This window comes from Myotis yumanensis, unplaced genomic scaffold (genome assembly GCF_028538775.1).
Source record: "Myotis yumanensis isolate MYYU_CA2020_CCGP unplaced genomic scaffold, mMyoYum1.0.hap1 SCAF_2, whole genome shotgun sequence".
In the NCBI taxonomy this organism is placed as follows: domain Eukaryota; kingdom Metazoa; phylum Chordata; class Mammalia; order Chiroptera; family Vespertilionidae; genus Myotis; species Myotis yumanensis.
Genome location: NW_027223753.1, coordinates 35,315,144 through 35,332,373, shown reverse-complemented (window position 1 = coordinate 35,332,373; position 17,230 = coordinate 35,315,144). Strand labels below are relative to the sequence as shown.

Genomic DNA, 17,230 nt, shown 5'->3' with positions numbered 1-17,230 from the left:
GATTTTTTTAGAGAGTGTGGAAGAGAGAGGGAGAGACGGAGAGAAACATCAAGGTGAGAGAGACACTTTGATTGGTTGCCTCCTGCATGAACTCTGACCTGGGTCCTGGCCAGAGAGGAGCCTGCAACCTAGGTACATGCCCTTGATCATAATCGAACCCGGACCCTGTGGTCGGCAGGCCGAGGCTCTATCCACTGAGCCAAACCGGCTAGGGGGCAGGATATGACATTTCTTAGCCCCTCCAGCAGCGGACCTTTGTTTTTTCCTCCAGAAGTGTGGTGGAAAAACCCTAGATCACCTTCTTGGATTCTTATAACCCAAGTTACCAAGAACACTGCAAGTGGCAGCGTGCAGGGAGCTTAGCCAATGAGCGGTCAATAAAGGTGTTTATGCTTGAACTGGTTTGGCTCAGTGGATAGAGCGTCGGCCTGCAGACTGAAGGGTCCCAGGTTTTATTCCTGTTAAGGGTATGTACCTTGGTTGAGGGCACATCCCCAGTGGGGAGTGTGCAGGAGGCAGCTTATCAATGTTTCTCTCTCATCGATGTTTCTGACTGTCCCTCTTCCCTCTTTTCTGTAAAAAAAAAAATCAATAAAATATATTAAAAAAGAAAAGGTGTTTCCTCTACAGCTCATGAGCAGAGGACCCCCTGTGTTGTGTCCACTGGGCTAGGGGCATGTCCCTGCCGTCGGGGGTGGGGGGGGGGGCTCATGCCCCCAAGGCTGGCAGCCAGGCCTGCGTTGTGGGCGCTGGACTTGGGGGCGTGCGGAAACCCTGGACTGCGTGCGCGGTGGCTGCTGGGGGGCCAACAGCCAGCCCCATGCGTTGTGGGCGGCAGGCTGGGGGGCAGGCAGACCTGGGCCACGTGGCGGCCACTGTTGCCAGGGGCACACCTCTCAGACCAACAGCCCTGCATTGTGGGTGCCAGGCTGGGGGGTGTGGACCCAGGCTGCTGCTTGGCGCCGGCGAATGTACAAGTGGTCATGGGGCAGGAACATCAACTTGGCGTCTGTGCCCATAGGCCTGGAGTGGCCAGGGGCATTCTGGGACCCTGGCCACTCAGGGCCTACGCGCGGGCCTACAGGCTAGGAGTGGCCTGGGTCCCGAGGATGTTCCTGGGACCCAGGTTGCTCGGCGCCTGTGTACGCAAATTAGCTCGCCATCTTTGGGTTAATTTGCATACTCCTGTTTGGCTGGTGAACATGGCGGATGGACAGTCAATTTACATATTTCTCTTTTATTATATAGGATGTACTATTTGTTGAAGTGGTCAATCTGAATTTATCTAATGATTGTCACAGAAAATTTATAAGAACAACCTTTTTAAAAAATGTGTGTCTTAAATGACACTTTAGGGATAATGAGGAGATGGCTAAACAGTGTTTAATCTAGATCTCTGTGATGTGGATGCACATATCTTCCACCAGCCTGACTAAAAAGGATATAGCAGGGCACCAAGGTTTGATGGTGTGTGCGTGCCAGAATCTAATGACCAGACTACTATTACTTTTGTAACCTCACAATTCCTTTCAAGCTACTAATAATGCTTTCTTAAAATTTGGAACAATATTTTTCTTATTTTACTCACTTGCAAAAGCAGTTTGGCTCATGACGTTTAAACAAATGAAATGTTGGCCCTTGGTTTGTCAATAATTGGCAGCTCAGTTACAGGATGCAGTATAGCTGCCCAGATTTAGAAGAAACAAGTGGAATAGGAAAAAAGAGAAGGGTGAGTGGGTAGATTCTTGGTTTCCTGATGTTTCCACTCAGTAGTACAAAATGCTCTGAAAGAGGAATGGACTTTTGGGAAGGCGTATTGCTTTTGACTGCCTTTAATCCTGAGCAGCAGTCTCAGTTTTCTACTTACCCTGGCATACATGCCTGTTTTCTATTGTGGAATGTGTTGAGGAAGGCAGCAGATGGGTGTTAGCACCTTGAGGTTAGGCTCTAATGAGAGGCCGCTTAGTTGAGGGTGAATCAATTTATGGTTTATAACACACGGTGTTAGTATTTCATAGTTGGTAACACTGTGAAAGCCAAGTTGTGAGACTTATTGAACAGATAGTTTAAGAATAGTGTCTTTTTTATGTATTCTGTTCCACCAAACAACAAATTTTCTGACTAGCCTGGTTCTATTTTTCACCTTTATGTTGGAGTATAGCTTCTTGCAGTAGTATACCTCCCTGCCCCACTTTTCTCCACATATGAGTATACCACACTACATCTTTCATAAAAGTTGTTGCACCAGTTACATTACTGTTGGCACATTATGAGAATTCCAGATATTCCATGTCTTTGCCAGTACTTGATATTGTCAAACTTTTTATTTTTATCCATTCTCTTGGACATATAGATCTATCAGCTGCCTGTATTTCATTGTGGTTTTAATTTATACTGCCCTGATTTGTAATGGCCATTTGGTTATGTTTTCTAAGTACCCACTCAAATCTCTTGCTTAGTTTTCTATTGGATTATATGTCTTTTTGCTGTTGATTTGCAAGAGTTCTACATATTTTCTGTTTAGGAATTCTTTGTTTGCTCTATGTGTTGTGAAGATCTTCTTCCATTCTGTGGCTTGCCTTTTTGCTTTTAAATGGGGTTCTTAATGAGCAGGAATGACTAATTTTAATATAGTTCTGCTTATTAATCTTTTCCTTAATTGAATTTGCTTTTTGAGTCCTGTTTTTTTAAATTTTTATAAAGAAACCTCTGTCTATCCTAAGCTAATGAAGATGTTCTTCTAGATTTTTTTTAGAAAGCTTTGCTTTTTACATTTAGATTATAATTCATCTGGAGTTGATTTTTGTGTGTGGTATGAGATAGGCTCACATTTTTTTGTTTTGTTTTTCTCATGGATATCCATTTGATTTATTATTATTTATTGAAAAGACCATTCTTTGTCATAAATCAAGTATTCCTATATGTGTGGATCTGTTTATGAATTCTTTATTCTGTTCTATTGCTCTCCCTGCTTATTCTTTTTTTTTAAAAAAATATTTTATTGATTTTCTACAGAGAGGAAGGGAGAGGGATCGAGAGTTAGAAACATTGATGAGAGAGAAACATTGATCAGCTGCCTCCTGCATACTCCCTACTGGGGATGTGCCCGCAATCAAAGTACATGCCCTTGACCGGAATCGAACCTGGGACACTTCAGTCTGCAGACTGACGCTGTATCCACTGAGCCAAACCGGTTAGGGCTATCTGTTTATTCTTGCTTCAATACTACCTTGTTTTATGTAATGTAAATTTTAAAAAGTCTTGCTAATCTATTGGGGTAAATCCTTAAACTTTGTCCTTTCAAGATTATCTTGGTTATTCTTGGATCTTTCATATTCATATTCATATGACAATCAGATTATCAGTTTCCACAAAAAAATATGCCAGGATTATAATTGAAATTATATTGAAAATGAAAATGAATCGGGAAAGAACATCTTTTTAGCAAAAAGTCTTCAAATCCAGAATATCACACCATTTATTGAACTAGTCTTTAATGCCTAGAAAATATTAATTTGATCTCTAGTTAAAGAAGTCAGATTAGCCGAAACCGGTTTGGTTCAGTGGATAGAGCGTCGGCCTGCGGACTGAAAGGTCCCAGGTTCGATTCCGGTCAAGGGCATGTACCTGGGTTGCGGGCACATCCCCAGTGGGAGATGTGCAGGAGGCAGCTGATCGATGTTTCTCTCTCATCGATGTTTCTAACTCTCTATCTCTCTCACTTCCTCTCTGTAAAAAGTCAATAAAATATATTAAAAAAAAAAAAAGAAGTCAGATTAAAGGTTACTTGGGGTTGGTGGGGAATGATAGGGGAGGTACTACAGGGGAATGTAGGAATGAGTGCATGCATCTATTAAAACTTACAAAATTCTACACTTAAAATGGAATCCGTTTATCATCAATAAAGTCAATATTTAAAAAGAGAACCGCTCAAACACAGTAAAATAGCTGAAATTAAAAAGACTAACAACACCAAATGATGGTGAGGATGTGGGAGCACTGGAACTCTCATACATTGCTGATATGAATGTAAAATAATACAACTACTTTGGAAACAGTTTGACAGTTTTATATAAAATTAAACACACACTTATCATACAATCCCACAGTTCCACTCTCAGGAATTTGCCCAATAGAAATAAAAACATATGTCTACCAAACACTAGTACTGCTTTCCACTTATCCTCTTGTTTTAGTTGAGACATTTAGTTGTTTCATCCGGGAAGCTTTTCTGAGCCTTCCTCAACTCTTGATTGTGTGGCTCTTCTTTGGACACTTAGCATCATTCATTTAACAAATAAACATTGAGTGTCTTTCATGTGCTGGAACTGTGTTAGGCAATGGGATTAAGAGGTGAACAAAGTTGATAACATTTCTTCCATCATGGAGCCTACAGTCTAGTGAGAAAGGCAGACATAAAACAAATAATCACCAAGTAAGTAATTAGCAGTTATATGCAGGAATAGTACATGGTTTTATGTGAGAGTAAACCTGCCTGGATGGGGGTTGATCAAAGGAAAGAAAAATTAAAAAGTATATTTAATAGAAGCCCTTATGATTATTAAGATGTAGGCAGACAAAGAATGGGGAAACCGCATTGCAAAAGATAAAGTTTTTTCAAAGGCTCTAAGTAAGAAATAGAGGAACTTGATGTCTTTGAGGAATGAAGAGGCAGGCCCATTTTGGTTGTAGTATTAGCTCATTGTACAGATGAGGAACCTGAGGCTCTGCGGTTCAGTGAATATAGATAGAATATACTAAGGTCATCAATGTAGTAAATGGGTAATAAATGGGTGAGTCTAGATTCAAACTTTGAATTTTATAAATCCTTAGTGTTCTTTCCATTATACCTTGGCATTCCGTAGTGAAATTTGTACAAAATCTTTCCAACTGTGGTACTTTGTTTCTTTTCCAATACCATAGAACATTCTCTTACCATTTTCTATTTTTTAGCAAGGTAGATATTGTATGTGGAACTATTGCTGTCAACAGAAAAGGGATAATTGACCTGGCACTAGGCAGAGATGCTTCCATTGAATTTGTGGTTTTGAAAACTGATTTTAGCATTTAACTCAAAGGAGTAATTGAGCCTCCAGAGTTGTCAGGGCTATGGCATCTGCTGTGTACATTAATCTGTGGATCTCTTTGTGTGTGTGTGTGCGTGTGTGTGCGTGTGTGTGTGTGTGTGTGTGTGTGTGTTGGCCAGTAGAGCATTACAACTCTCAAACTTCATAGCAAGCCTCTTATACTCTACTAGAGGCCCAGTGCACGAAATTCATGCACTTGAGGCGGGGGGTGTTCCTCAGCCCAGCCTGCACTCTCTCCAATCTTGGACCCCTCAGTGGATGTCCGACTGCCGGCAGTCAGACATCCCTGTCACAATCTGGGACTACAGGCTCCCAACCGCTCGCCTGCCTGCCTGCCTGATTGCCCCTAACCACTCCCCTGCCAGCCTGATCGACGCCTAACTGCTTCCCTGCCGGCCCGATTGCCCTCAACTGTCCTCCCCTGCTGGCCCGGTCACCCCCAACTGCCCTCCCCTTCAGGCCTGGTCACTCCTAACTGCCCTCCCCTGCAGGCCTGGTCACCCCCAACTTCGCTCCCCTGTTGGCCTGGTTGCCCCTAACTGCCCTCCCCTGCCAGCCATCTTGTGGTAGCCATCTTGTGACCACATGGGGGTGCCATCTTGTGCAAGGGTGTTATGGTCAATTTGCATATAACCTCTTTACTATATAGGATTTTATTTCCATTCAACAGTATAACATTGTAAACTTGACCCACCTCTAGCAAATATTCAAGTTAATATTTTACAAAATACTTAAACTCCTTTTGATGATTGCTTTCCAGATAGCTGATAAAACATTGAAATGTTAGCTTTATTTCTTTTCCATTTTGATGTGTACATAGATGGGGAAAGGGAGGGAAAAAGTTGTTATGATGCAAAGATGAAGTTGGATAGGACATTATTTTCCTCCAGACAATCTTCTCTATGACCCTGCAGTGAATTGCCCACAATCTAGGACAGCCGTGGGCAAACTACGGCCCGCGGGCCGGATCCGGCCCGTTTGAAATGAATAAAACTAAAAAAAAAGACCGTACCCTTTTATGTAATGATGTTTACTTTGAATTTATATTAGTTCACACAAACACTCCATCCATGCTTTTGTTCCGGCCCTCTGGTCCAGTTTAAGAACCCATTGTGGCCCTCGAGTCAAAAAGTTTGCCCACTCCTGATCTAGGAGGTAACAGCCTGCTTGCTTAGAAGTCTTCAAAACTTCCATGTCATGTCACTTTTGTGCAATGTTGTAAGTAATTGGTGTCTTGTTAGCTTAAGACCAATTTTAGGAATCTATAATAATAAAAGCATAATATGCTAATTAAACAGGACAGCTGAACGATCTTCCAGACGTCATTCTAGACCTCCTTCCGGACAAAGCCACGGTGGCGGGGGCAGAGGCAGAGGCAGAGGCAGAGGCAGTTAGGGGTGATCAGGCAGGCAGAGTGGTTAGGGGCAATCATGCAGGCAGGCAAGCAGTTAGGGGTGATCAAGTAGGCAGGCAAGTAATTAGGGGTGATCCGGCAGGCAGGCAGAGGCAGTTAGGGGAGATCAGGCAGGCAGGCAAGTGGTTAGGGGCAGTGAGGCAGGCAGGCAGTCAGACATCCCCCAAGGGGTCCTGGATTGTGAGAGGGTGCAGGCTGGGTTGAGGGACACCTGCCCCCCCCTCCCCCCTCTCCCCCCCGCCTCCTTTTGTGATCTGATAAAATTGTGGTGTTGTGTTTATCAAAGAACTTTTGCCCCTATGCTTTTCCCTTTTACATGTTCTTTTGAAAAAAAAAAAATATATTTATTGATTTCAGAGAGGAAGGGAGAAGGAGGGAGAAATAGAAACATCAGTGATGAGAGAGAATCATTGATTGGCTGCCTCCTACACTACCCCCCCCCCCCCCCCCCCCCACTGGGGATCTAGTCCACACCCAGGCATGTGCCCTGACAGGTAATCAAACTGTGACCTCCTGGTTCATGGGTTGACGCTCAAACCCTGAGCCCACAAGTTAGGCCCCTTTTAAATGTTCTTAAAAAAAAATAGTGATTATAACATGAAAGAATGAATTTAGTTCCTGAGCTAATTTAAAAAATTCTTATTGGAGCTTTTCATTTGTGATTTTTATATCTTGTTCTTTTCAACCTGAGGAAGAAAATAATATTTAAAAGATTACATAAAGGTACTGAGTTTACTTATTTTGATAACCTTAAGCATTGGTTTTGTGGGTGTTTTGCTTGAATGAGGACTGTGGAATTGAGCTTTTTTTTAAACTCAAAATTTGGGAGTATTATTATGCCAAACACATGTTTTAAAATTTTTCTAAAATAAGATTTTATTATAGAGAAATAGAGGAAAATTTCATAGATAATATTTTGTATCACTAAGGAAACATTTAGTATTTTGTTTAGACTTCTCAAAATATATTTTTTCTCTTACAATGTTCACCGTCCCACTGTGATCTACCCCTGAACAATTTTTTGTTTCTGTTTGCAGGCAGCTATCAATGGTGTAATACCCCAGGAAAATGGCATTCTACAAAGGTATGTTATAAGGTGTTTAAAGGTAAGATGGGAATGTAGCAAAGCAAAAAAGAGACATTTGTTAATTTTTTGGTTTCACTTTTTGGTAGAGCATTTGACCTTTGGTGTATAAGTTCATTTTAATATAGTTACTGTTCTTTCAGATATTTTTTATTAGTTATATTTGCTAAAGTCTCAACTTTCAACCATATAATGTTATTTCAGATTGTGTGATATTTTTAAAGGTGGTTTTATTTTATTTTTAAGAAAGCTTTTCTAGATCATCGTCTAATTTATAAGATGAAGGAACCGAATCCTTTAAACCATTGGTAGTGAGAAAACAATACATGGTTGAATAGTGTCAGAGCATGGTTATCATCTACCTATACAGGCTTTATCTCCAACTTCACTACATTCTTTTTTTTCTTTCTCTTGGTTTCTAAATTAAGTACATGATAACTTGCCATAATTTCAGTAAGTCCTAAAAATGAAACTTCCCAGAGCACTGAACTTCTTTACCTGGAGAATCCAGTATTGACATGTGGAATGATCTTCGTGGTTTTGTGTCATTGCCAGAAGGTAAAATTGGAAGATGATGCCAAGAGATCTATAATTGTTACAAAATAACTTCTTTAATTAAAAACTCATAGCTTTTCTCTCCTTAAAATTGGAGACTTTCTAGTTTTGAATTAAAAGAGCACTCTATAAAGTCATTGGAGGTAAAACCATTCTCCCTTCCAAATGTAGTTTAATTGCTAGACATCCCCTCCTCCCTTTTCTCAATTCAAACTTTGGCTTGAATTTGGTGGCTGGGATTTCTAAGTCACTGAAGCGTGATCTGCTAAGTGCAGATGAGGCAAACAGAAACAGCAGACTAGAAATGAGGTTGTTTTGGAGAGGAAGAAAAGTGCTATTGCAAAAACATAAAAAATTTCACAAGGAACAGCAAAATGTGCTGTACTTATAGGAAACTGTGTATATTTAGAAAGGAAGCAAAATTCTGTTTGATACCTGTATCACCCTTTGATTAATGGTTTTTAGGTGAAAGCAATGATAAATGGACCTATCCTTTCCCCCTTTTAAAAAACTGTCAGAGTTTTATCCAGAGTAAATATAGCTCATTTCCAAAGCCTGTGCTTAATTTTTTGTTTAATCTTTTTTTTTTTGCTTCTAAAGCATTTAATCCTAACCTTGTCTAGAAAGCAAACCAGATGATTATAGGAGCCTCTTTCATGATATTTTTCTTCTTCTTGGTTTAGAAAGTTTTAGACTGTAAAATATGTTCCAGTTTTATTCTTGAGTAAATGTTATTTTGTTTTTTGTGCCAAAATTTTTGTTACTAAACCCTTGTGGATTCAGCTGCTGGGTTCTGAGTACATACTGGATATATCTTACATTTAATGGTATTTGCTATGGATGAAAGAACTGTAGAAATTCCCTTATCCCTGGAAACATCCCATCTCCCTTGTTGCCGGTGATACTTTTTGCTTAATATATTTTATAACTAGAGATTTATGAATGAATTGATTACTATGTAATTGGTTACTGTGATATTTGGGATGTAACTTTCATCAGAGTGGGTTGTTTTTGTTTGTAAAATGAAAGGAATTAATGATGTCCACAGAAGAAAATCAGTTGTGTCTAGTTACAGTCTTTAATTATTTTCCTTCCTACTAACTTTTCTTCTTCAGGTTTGAAATCACTGTGGATTCGATATAACTGAAAATTATTCTGTATGGCTAATGAGCACAGGAAAATGAAAGAGGGCTTTTTGCACTTACTCATAGGCTTAACACTGAAAGTGGAAGACACAGTGCTAGGAATGGTATATGTTGGCAGTTAAAAGGGTATTTGTATTGTATGTTTGATATTTATAATAAAGTTGAGTATAGTCTGTGAATACAAGTGACTCTTAATTTGTCCGTTTATACATTAACAGAGAAAAGAGTTACTAACGAGTTTAAACAAACAAACAAAAGAATTATTTTTGGAGGGAGAAGAGCCCAATCCCTCTGCTTTATAAAATTTTTTGAAATCAGATTTTTGTGTGAATTTAAAAGTGGGAATATGGTTTTTAATGTATCCGTAAAGTTTACGGGCAAAAAAACAACTTTTTTAAAAAAATAATTTTTTATTGATTTCAGAGAGGAAGGGAGAGAGAGAGAGAGAGAGAGAGAGAGAGAGAGATAAACATCAATGATGAGAGAGAATTATTGATCGGCTGCCTCCTGTATGCCCCACACTAGGGATCTAGCCCACAACCCCGATATGTGCCCTGACTGGGAATCGAACCGAGACCGCCTGGTTAATAGGTCAGTGCTCAACCACTAAGCCAAGCCGGCTGGGCAACAACATTTTTTTTTATGTTTAACTTACTGTGCTAGGTAATTGACATATTTTTCCTTATTTAATACCCATTACAAACGTTAAGAGGTAAATGTGTTTGTGTAGCATAGATGAGGAAACTCAATGTTAGAGGGTTTACATAGACTCATTCAAGGTCACAGGTGTAGAAGGTAGTGAAATCTGGATTGTTATCTTTTAAAACCCATACTCTTTTATATCACTCTGTCCTCTTCAAGGTCAGGAAGCCAGTCATGTCACAACTTCTGTGTTAAGATTTTTTTACTTTGGGTAAAGAAGTTGAAATTTAATACATGTATATAACATCTTTCTCCCACATCTTTGTTTTTACAGTTATTATTTTAGTTGTAAGCTAGTAAAGGCAGATTATTATCCCTCATTTTACAGGTAGAAAGAATAAGGCATGAAGTGACCTGGCCCAGATGATACAGCCTGATGTTGATGGAGTCAGGAATATAAGCAAGTCTTCTGTCTCACCCTCCAAGGCTTATTTCACTAGACAATATGTTGCTAATAAAACATATTTACGAAGTGTGTAACTTATGCAGTCACAAATGTAAATCATTCATTTAGTCAGTCATAAACACCTAGTGAGTACATATATAGCTATTACATCTTGGTATAATATTTTATATATTTAGCATATTGTCCAGAGTCTGTTTAAAAATTATTTTTGAAGATAGTTTATTGTTAGAAAGAAGTACTGATGAATAAAAAGTAATTTCTAAAAGAGAGACGATTACATGTTTTCTCAAATTTTATGAGTTAATAGTTTAATTTTACTCATTAATTAAATGGGTGGTACTTATCAGTTCATATTTATTTTATTACCCAGACAGGTGTACTGTATATTTTTTTGTCCATTGTTTAATTCATTGAGAAAACCTAGAGAAGACAGGACTTGTTTTCAAACCTTGACCATTATGCTTTCAGAATATATAAATGTCAGCGTTTTCTGACTTAGAAAACATCCATTTTGGCTGATTAGTTTCTACTTACTGTTTTCTCTGATGCCCATTTAAAATATTTGATTCTTTGCTGAAGACAAGTTTATCTTTTAAACATGTATTTTTTGTACCTAGAGATTTTACCATGAGATAGACTTTTAAAAATTGAAATAAACAAGTGCAGAGTTCCTGTTTACTTTGCTGTTGTTCACTGCCTTCCAAGGACCTGTGTGGGTTGTAGAGGAAAGTTGAGTAAGGATAAAAATACTCCTCTAGTTGAAGTTTAGGTCTAAAATAGATTTCTCTATATATTTTTCCTTACCAATCAATGTCCTTTTAAAAATTATTTAAAACATTTTAAAATTTATTTTAAATTACAGTTTACATTTTAAATTCTTGATTAATTAGAAAAGAATATTGAGAAGGTCAAATTAAAGGATGGTAGTCTTCATCCTATAATGAAAATCTTAAAAATACTTTTTTTGAATGAACTATTTGGATGTCAGTGAACATTAGTCAAAATTGATAGGTTCATTCATTAACTAATAGTCTCTCTCTTTTCCTCTCAGTTTTTTTGATTGCTAGTGAAAAACTCTAGTTAAATTCATTATCTTTCCTTGATTCTGAAATGGAGTAATTATAGCCAGTAAGCAAATTTCTCACATGATAACTTAAAAAACACCTCTCTGTGGCTGACAACCACACCCAATAGCCTGCTCTGATTAGAAATGTTAAGTTATTTCCTAAAGTTAGGGTTTGGAAAAGAGTAGAAAAGCACACTAGGAATTTCAGAGGGAATTTCTTATGGGGAATCAATTACACAGATATGGAGCAGGTTGAAAGAACAAAAGGGGGGGATACCAGTACAATCCAAATATAATGACTACAGGAAATACCTGGACCACCAGTGCCAGATGGAGGTGGGTTCTGCTGGTCAACAAGGAAGGGACCCTAGGGCTAGAGTAGACTTGGAGTTACAGCATCCTGTGAGAAGGGTGATAGAGCCAGGACTGTGTGGGTGGGGTCCAAGGCACCCACTCCAGGAGGCCTGCTCCAGGACAGGTCTGCCTGGGAGAGACCCCCGCTGACCACTGATGGTCACTCCTAGTACTGGTGGGAAAAAGAAAACAGATTGGGAGAAGTTGAGGTTAACAGAACTTTGAATTTCAGAGGAAGGGCCCTAGGAATTTGGCTCCAGACATATGAGAAAGAATTCCTCCTTAGCTGATACTTATACATCTGACAGGATGCAAAAGCGCGCCCCCCCCCCCCTTTTTTTTAAAAGTATTGAACGAAGCTAGAAGCTAACACCAGTGGCTAATAGTGGAACAAAATCAGATGCCATTATTATGGTGCTGTCACTTCTAGTGTGATGCAAACTGTAAGAAGAGAATTGTGTGTGTGTGTGTGTGTGTGTGTGTGTGTGTGTACAGCCCTGTTTCTGTTACTGGTCATAAGGCCATGGTTGATATTTACCAGTTTCTTCTTCCACTATTTATTCTATATTTCCTCTGCCAGCACCTCAAATACTCAAGATTCTTTACCTGGTGGGACATCTCAAACATTCATTCTTGAAGAATTAGAATCCTTAGTGGTCCTGTCTTTAAAAAATAAAAAGGTTGTAGTTTTCCATAACTCTTATTATTGGACATAACACAGAAAATAGTCCATTGTGTAGCAGCAACCTATTTTTTTTCTTGGTAATCAGGACCAGTCATTCCAGCTAGTGCTTCCTCCTTTGCTAGTTGAATCAGTAGCATGAGGCCAAGGGACATTCTTAAATTCTAATTCAGTGGGAGAACTGTGAAAACATTACATACCTGGGAACTATGATCTCTGAACCACCTAAGCAAAAGTTTGGTAAGTTATTAGGCATAATAGGAGGAACCACCATCACTTAATTCTCATACCCATGTTTTCTGGCAGCATGAGAAACACCACTGTTTGGTCAATGATGAAATCATATACCTCATCCTTTTAGGTGGAACACCAAGCTTTGAGGGTATTGTCTCCCAACCTGTGCCATAACTCTTTAGCAGGTCATTCCACTGTTCTATCAAGCTAGTTACTTCTGGTATATGCAAGTGATACCAGTGCTACACTTCTTTTGCTGTGAAATGAATTCCTGGTTAGAGCCAGTGTTGTGTTGGAAGCCAGAGAGCAATAAGGCATTTTCTAAATGCATGATTGGTGGTGCTTGCAGAAGCATTGCTGCCAAGGAAGTTAATTTCATATTCAGAAACTCTTTTTAAGTGAGAACATATTGCCTCCTCCATGCTAGAAATGACCCATTACCAGATTCCTGAGAAATGGTTCCATATTGGTCTTTTTGCTTGCATTTTGGGCAGTAGTTTCTCTAGCCAGATTCAGACTTAGTGATGGGGAGTTGATGTTATATCTATGCCTAACCTCCATTTCTGTTAGCATGGCACATTGTATAAAATGTGCTGAGCAGACCTGGGATAGTAAAGGGGAAAAGCTGACTGACATCAACAGAACAATGTCATCTTATCCGTATTGAGAGCCCCTTTTTCAATGGATAGCTTATAAACATTCACCTTCAAAACATATAGATTAACCTTTTGTGTCCATTCTAAAAGATCCATTTTCATATTTCTTTTTTAGACTTTCCTTTTATTCTATTCAAGTCCTGATCAGCTGGCCAACTCATTAACTATCAATGTGGATATGTGCCTCAGGATCTTTTCCTTCTAAATGAAATGGTCAATCTGTGGCACTTGGAGGCTTTTCTTTCACTACTCTCTTTGATTGGTGCTGAAATGCTTTAGCAGCCTATTTTTTCCAACCATTTTTCCCTTTCTCCTTCCAAATATTTTTTTCTCAGTTAACTTAGTTATTATTTGATGGGAAGTGCAGGGTACAACAACCGGTCTTTTACCCTGACATGCTTTTGACCATTGGACCGCTGAGACTTCACCAGGTGGCAGGTCCCTACATTTTTGTACTTTATACTTTTGCTCTTCAGGACCAATCTACAGGTGATCAAGATCTCTCCAGACTAGATTATTATGACAAAGAGCAGGAGAATTAGCATAATCTTCAAGAAAAATCAATGAAGATATATTGACTTTTATCCTGCTGGGTGAAGCAAAATGCTTGTCATGATGCTTGCAAGTTTTATGGAGAAAAACAAAGTATATGTAAGATCATTTACTTCCTGTTGTCCCTCTCTATGTAATAACCCTATCTCCGTGGATTTCTGGAAGCCAGTTTGGGATGTCTACCAGTTACTGAGTATATCTTTTTCAATTATACATTCAGGCTCTAAGGGAAAAACTACAGGGTAGGTTGACAGATTGAACCCATTGTGGGTGGATTTGGGCCCAAATTTCATATAGCACCATAAACTTCAATTTATATCCCCAGGAATTAGAATCAATTTAGAGTTAGCATCTTTTAATTCCCTGAAGATCTAGATATTTTTCTTTTATCTGGACACAGACACCCTAGTAAATGGCTGTAGATCTGTGAGGGGAAGTCTTAAAGGAAAATTATAATACGTATATGTAGCTCTGTTGTATTGTCTTTGCGGGCACCGGGGACTTTATGTCTGAACCAACTTGCATTTGGAAACTGCGAGTGACTATAACTTTCCATTGTGGTTAGGGAAGTTATGATTTAGAAAGTCAGATCTAGGGTTTCTGTATATAGATCAAGTAATATTTTAGTAGACTGATTTTTAATTTTGTTCCTTAGAAATGCTATTTCATTTGAGCACTACTAAAGATCTCTGCAGGTTAAACTCTATGATTGCCTCTTTTTGTCCATGCTGTCCATTAACTAATTGCTTCCACCTCTTTCTTTCTTTTTTTAAAAATATGTTTTTATTGATTTTTTACAGAGAGGAAGGGAGAGGGACAGAGAGTTAGAAACATCGATGAGAGAGAAACATCGATCAGCTGCCTCCTGCACACCTCCCACTGGGGATGTGCCTGCAACCAAGGTACATGCCCTTGACTGGAATCAAACCTGGGACCTTTCAGTCCACAGGCTGACGCTCTATCCACCGAGCCAAACCGGTTAGGGCTTCCACCTCTTTCTTATTATTCTGCCATTTGATTTCTGCACTCTGAGATCACGCTCACTAGGGAGTCTTTTTCAGTGGTGCCATCTCATTCCCAACCCAGAGAAGATAGCCACTACAGGGTTTTTCAAGAATGCAGATTCCCTTACTAATGTATTTCTCAATACTTTACTGCAGTGTCCTCTGGGATCTCATGGATAATGTGGTAGAGGATGTATCTATAATCAGGTTGTACATGATAAATCTACTTGAGCATTTGCATTTTTCTAAGCATTTGGATTTCTTCTACATTTTGCCAGGCAAGTTTGGGCATTTCATCCTTATTCAATGGAGACTCCTTTGGGACTTAAGTTTTACTCAGTGAACAATCAAACTATTAGAGGTACTTGAAGCTGCTTAAGCAAACATGTTATTTGGCCCTATCCAAACCTTATGGTCAGACTCACTTCAAATTCATTTTCATACCTAATCCCTAGGTTTTTGTGGATGTAATTTATGAAAAATCGTATAATAATTTTTGGATATAAGCTTTCTTCTCTCAGTTAAGACATTGTACTTGTTTTCTTGGAGCATACATCGATCTGATTTTGGAGGCAATAAGGAATGGTGGGGGTGAGTTTTGAGAGTAGGTATTCATTTCAAGGCAAGTGTCGCAGGTAAGGGTATTGACAGTTTCCAGTCAAGAGGTGGGCTAACCTTTTCAGTCATGGGAGGAGGAGCTGTTTCTGCTTACAAAAGAAATTCAGAGAGACTCCAGGGATTCAATATTCTAACCATTCGAGTGCACTAAGGCATCCCCATTTCACATCTTAGGATCCCACTCCTTCTAAAACAGTGCCTTAACTTTTACAAAAGAGACTTAGAAATTGTATATTCAACTTTCATTGTAATTATGCAAGCTGCAAAATTAAAATTTGGGTCTAGTTCTCAGCAGGATCATACATGTGATTACAGAAATAAGAAACTTTTTTGTTTGTTTTGTTAATCCTCACCTGATGATATTTTCCCATTGATTTTTAGACAGGGTGGAAGAGGCAGGGAGAGACACTGAGAGAGAAACATCAATGTGAGAGAGACACATTGATTGGTTGCCCTCCCACATGGGCCCCAATCCTGATTGGGGTGGGACTGACCCTGCCACCAGAATCAAACCTGGGACCCTTCCACTGAGCCAAACTGGCTAGGGCAGAAACTTTTTAAAGGGCGACTTCAGAAGCTCTGTAACTTTCTTATCATGACTTGAAGTGAAAGTTAAAACCCCTAAATATGTCATTTTCTTCTGTAGGCTCTCCATTAGAGACAGAAGCAGCCAGCCCACAATCCTTGTTGACATTATTACCACCATAATGGTCAAGTCAAATCATCATTTGTTCCCCTTAGGCACTTGTTTTAAAGGCATGTGACCATAATTAACTATAAGTGATAATTTAATTAATTATTGTGCCTGTTATGGTATCCAATTGTCCATTGGCAAGGTGCTCAGGAGTGCATTGAAGGTCAAGGACCTGAATCCTATGTTTCCTGGGACACCTCCATTAGCAAGAAAATGAAACCACACTAGGGTATTTCAACAGAAGGATTTTAATGAAGTATTGGTGAAATAGGCACAGAAGACTAAAAGAGCAATAAAAGTAAAACTGAAGTAACATGGATGTAATAAGTGCTTCAGAAGTTACCAGCTTAGATCTGGGGACGAAGGGATTAACAGAATTTTGAAGCTCAGAGGAAGTCCTTGGCGCTGAGGATTTGACCTCTGCAATGCATATTGCCTAGCTACTATTGGTATCTCTGAGATGTCAAGAAGTTGGTTATAAGAGTGCTGAAGAAAAGCAGGAGACGAAGCTGAAGGTTAAACAGATTGAAATGCATGCAACAGGAAGAAGGTAGTTGTTCCCCCCTCTCTTACTAATTACTAATCTTTATTTAGAGTTCCCTACTGGTAGAATCTGTCAGGAAACAATTTGCCAAAGGGAAATATAGGGTGGGGCAAAAGTAGGTTTATAGTTATTTGTATGGAAAAGAAAACAATCCTATGTAATAAAAGGCTAATATGCAAGTGGACTGAACGGTGGAACGACTGGTCACTATGACGTTCACTGACCACCAGGGGGCAGATGCTCAACGCAGAAGCTGCCCCCTATTGGTCAGTGTGCTCCCACAGGGGAGTACCGCTCAGCCAGAAGCAAGGCTCACAGCTGGCCAGCGTAGCTACGGTGGTGGGAGCCTCTCCCACCTCTGCTGCAGTCAGACATCCCCTGAGGGCTCCTGGACTGCAAGAGGGCACAGGACGGACTGAGGGACCCTCTCCCC

At 39.4% G+C, this 17,230-nt stretch overlaps 1 protein-coding gene across 1 annotated transcript in view; it reads left to right on the top strand.

Moving 5' to 3' along the window:
- The window catches only part of FAF1 (Fas associated factor 1), a 354,485-nt gene that overhangs the window by 57,500 nt on the left and 279,755 nt on the right, over positions 1–17,230 (top strand). Inside the window, exon 3 of the mRNA XM_070405091.1 lies at positions 7,539–7,585. Coding sequence (XP_070261192.1) covers positions 7,539–7,585 — 47 coding nt within the window. The remainder of the gene's footprint in view (positions 1–7,538; positions 7,586–17,230) is intronic.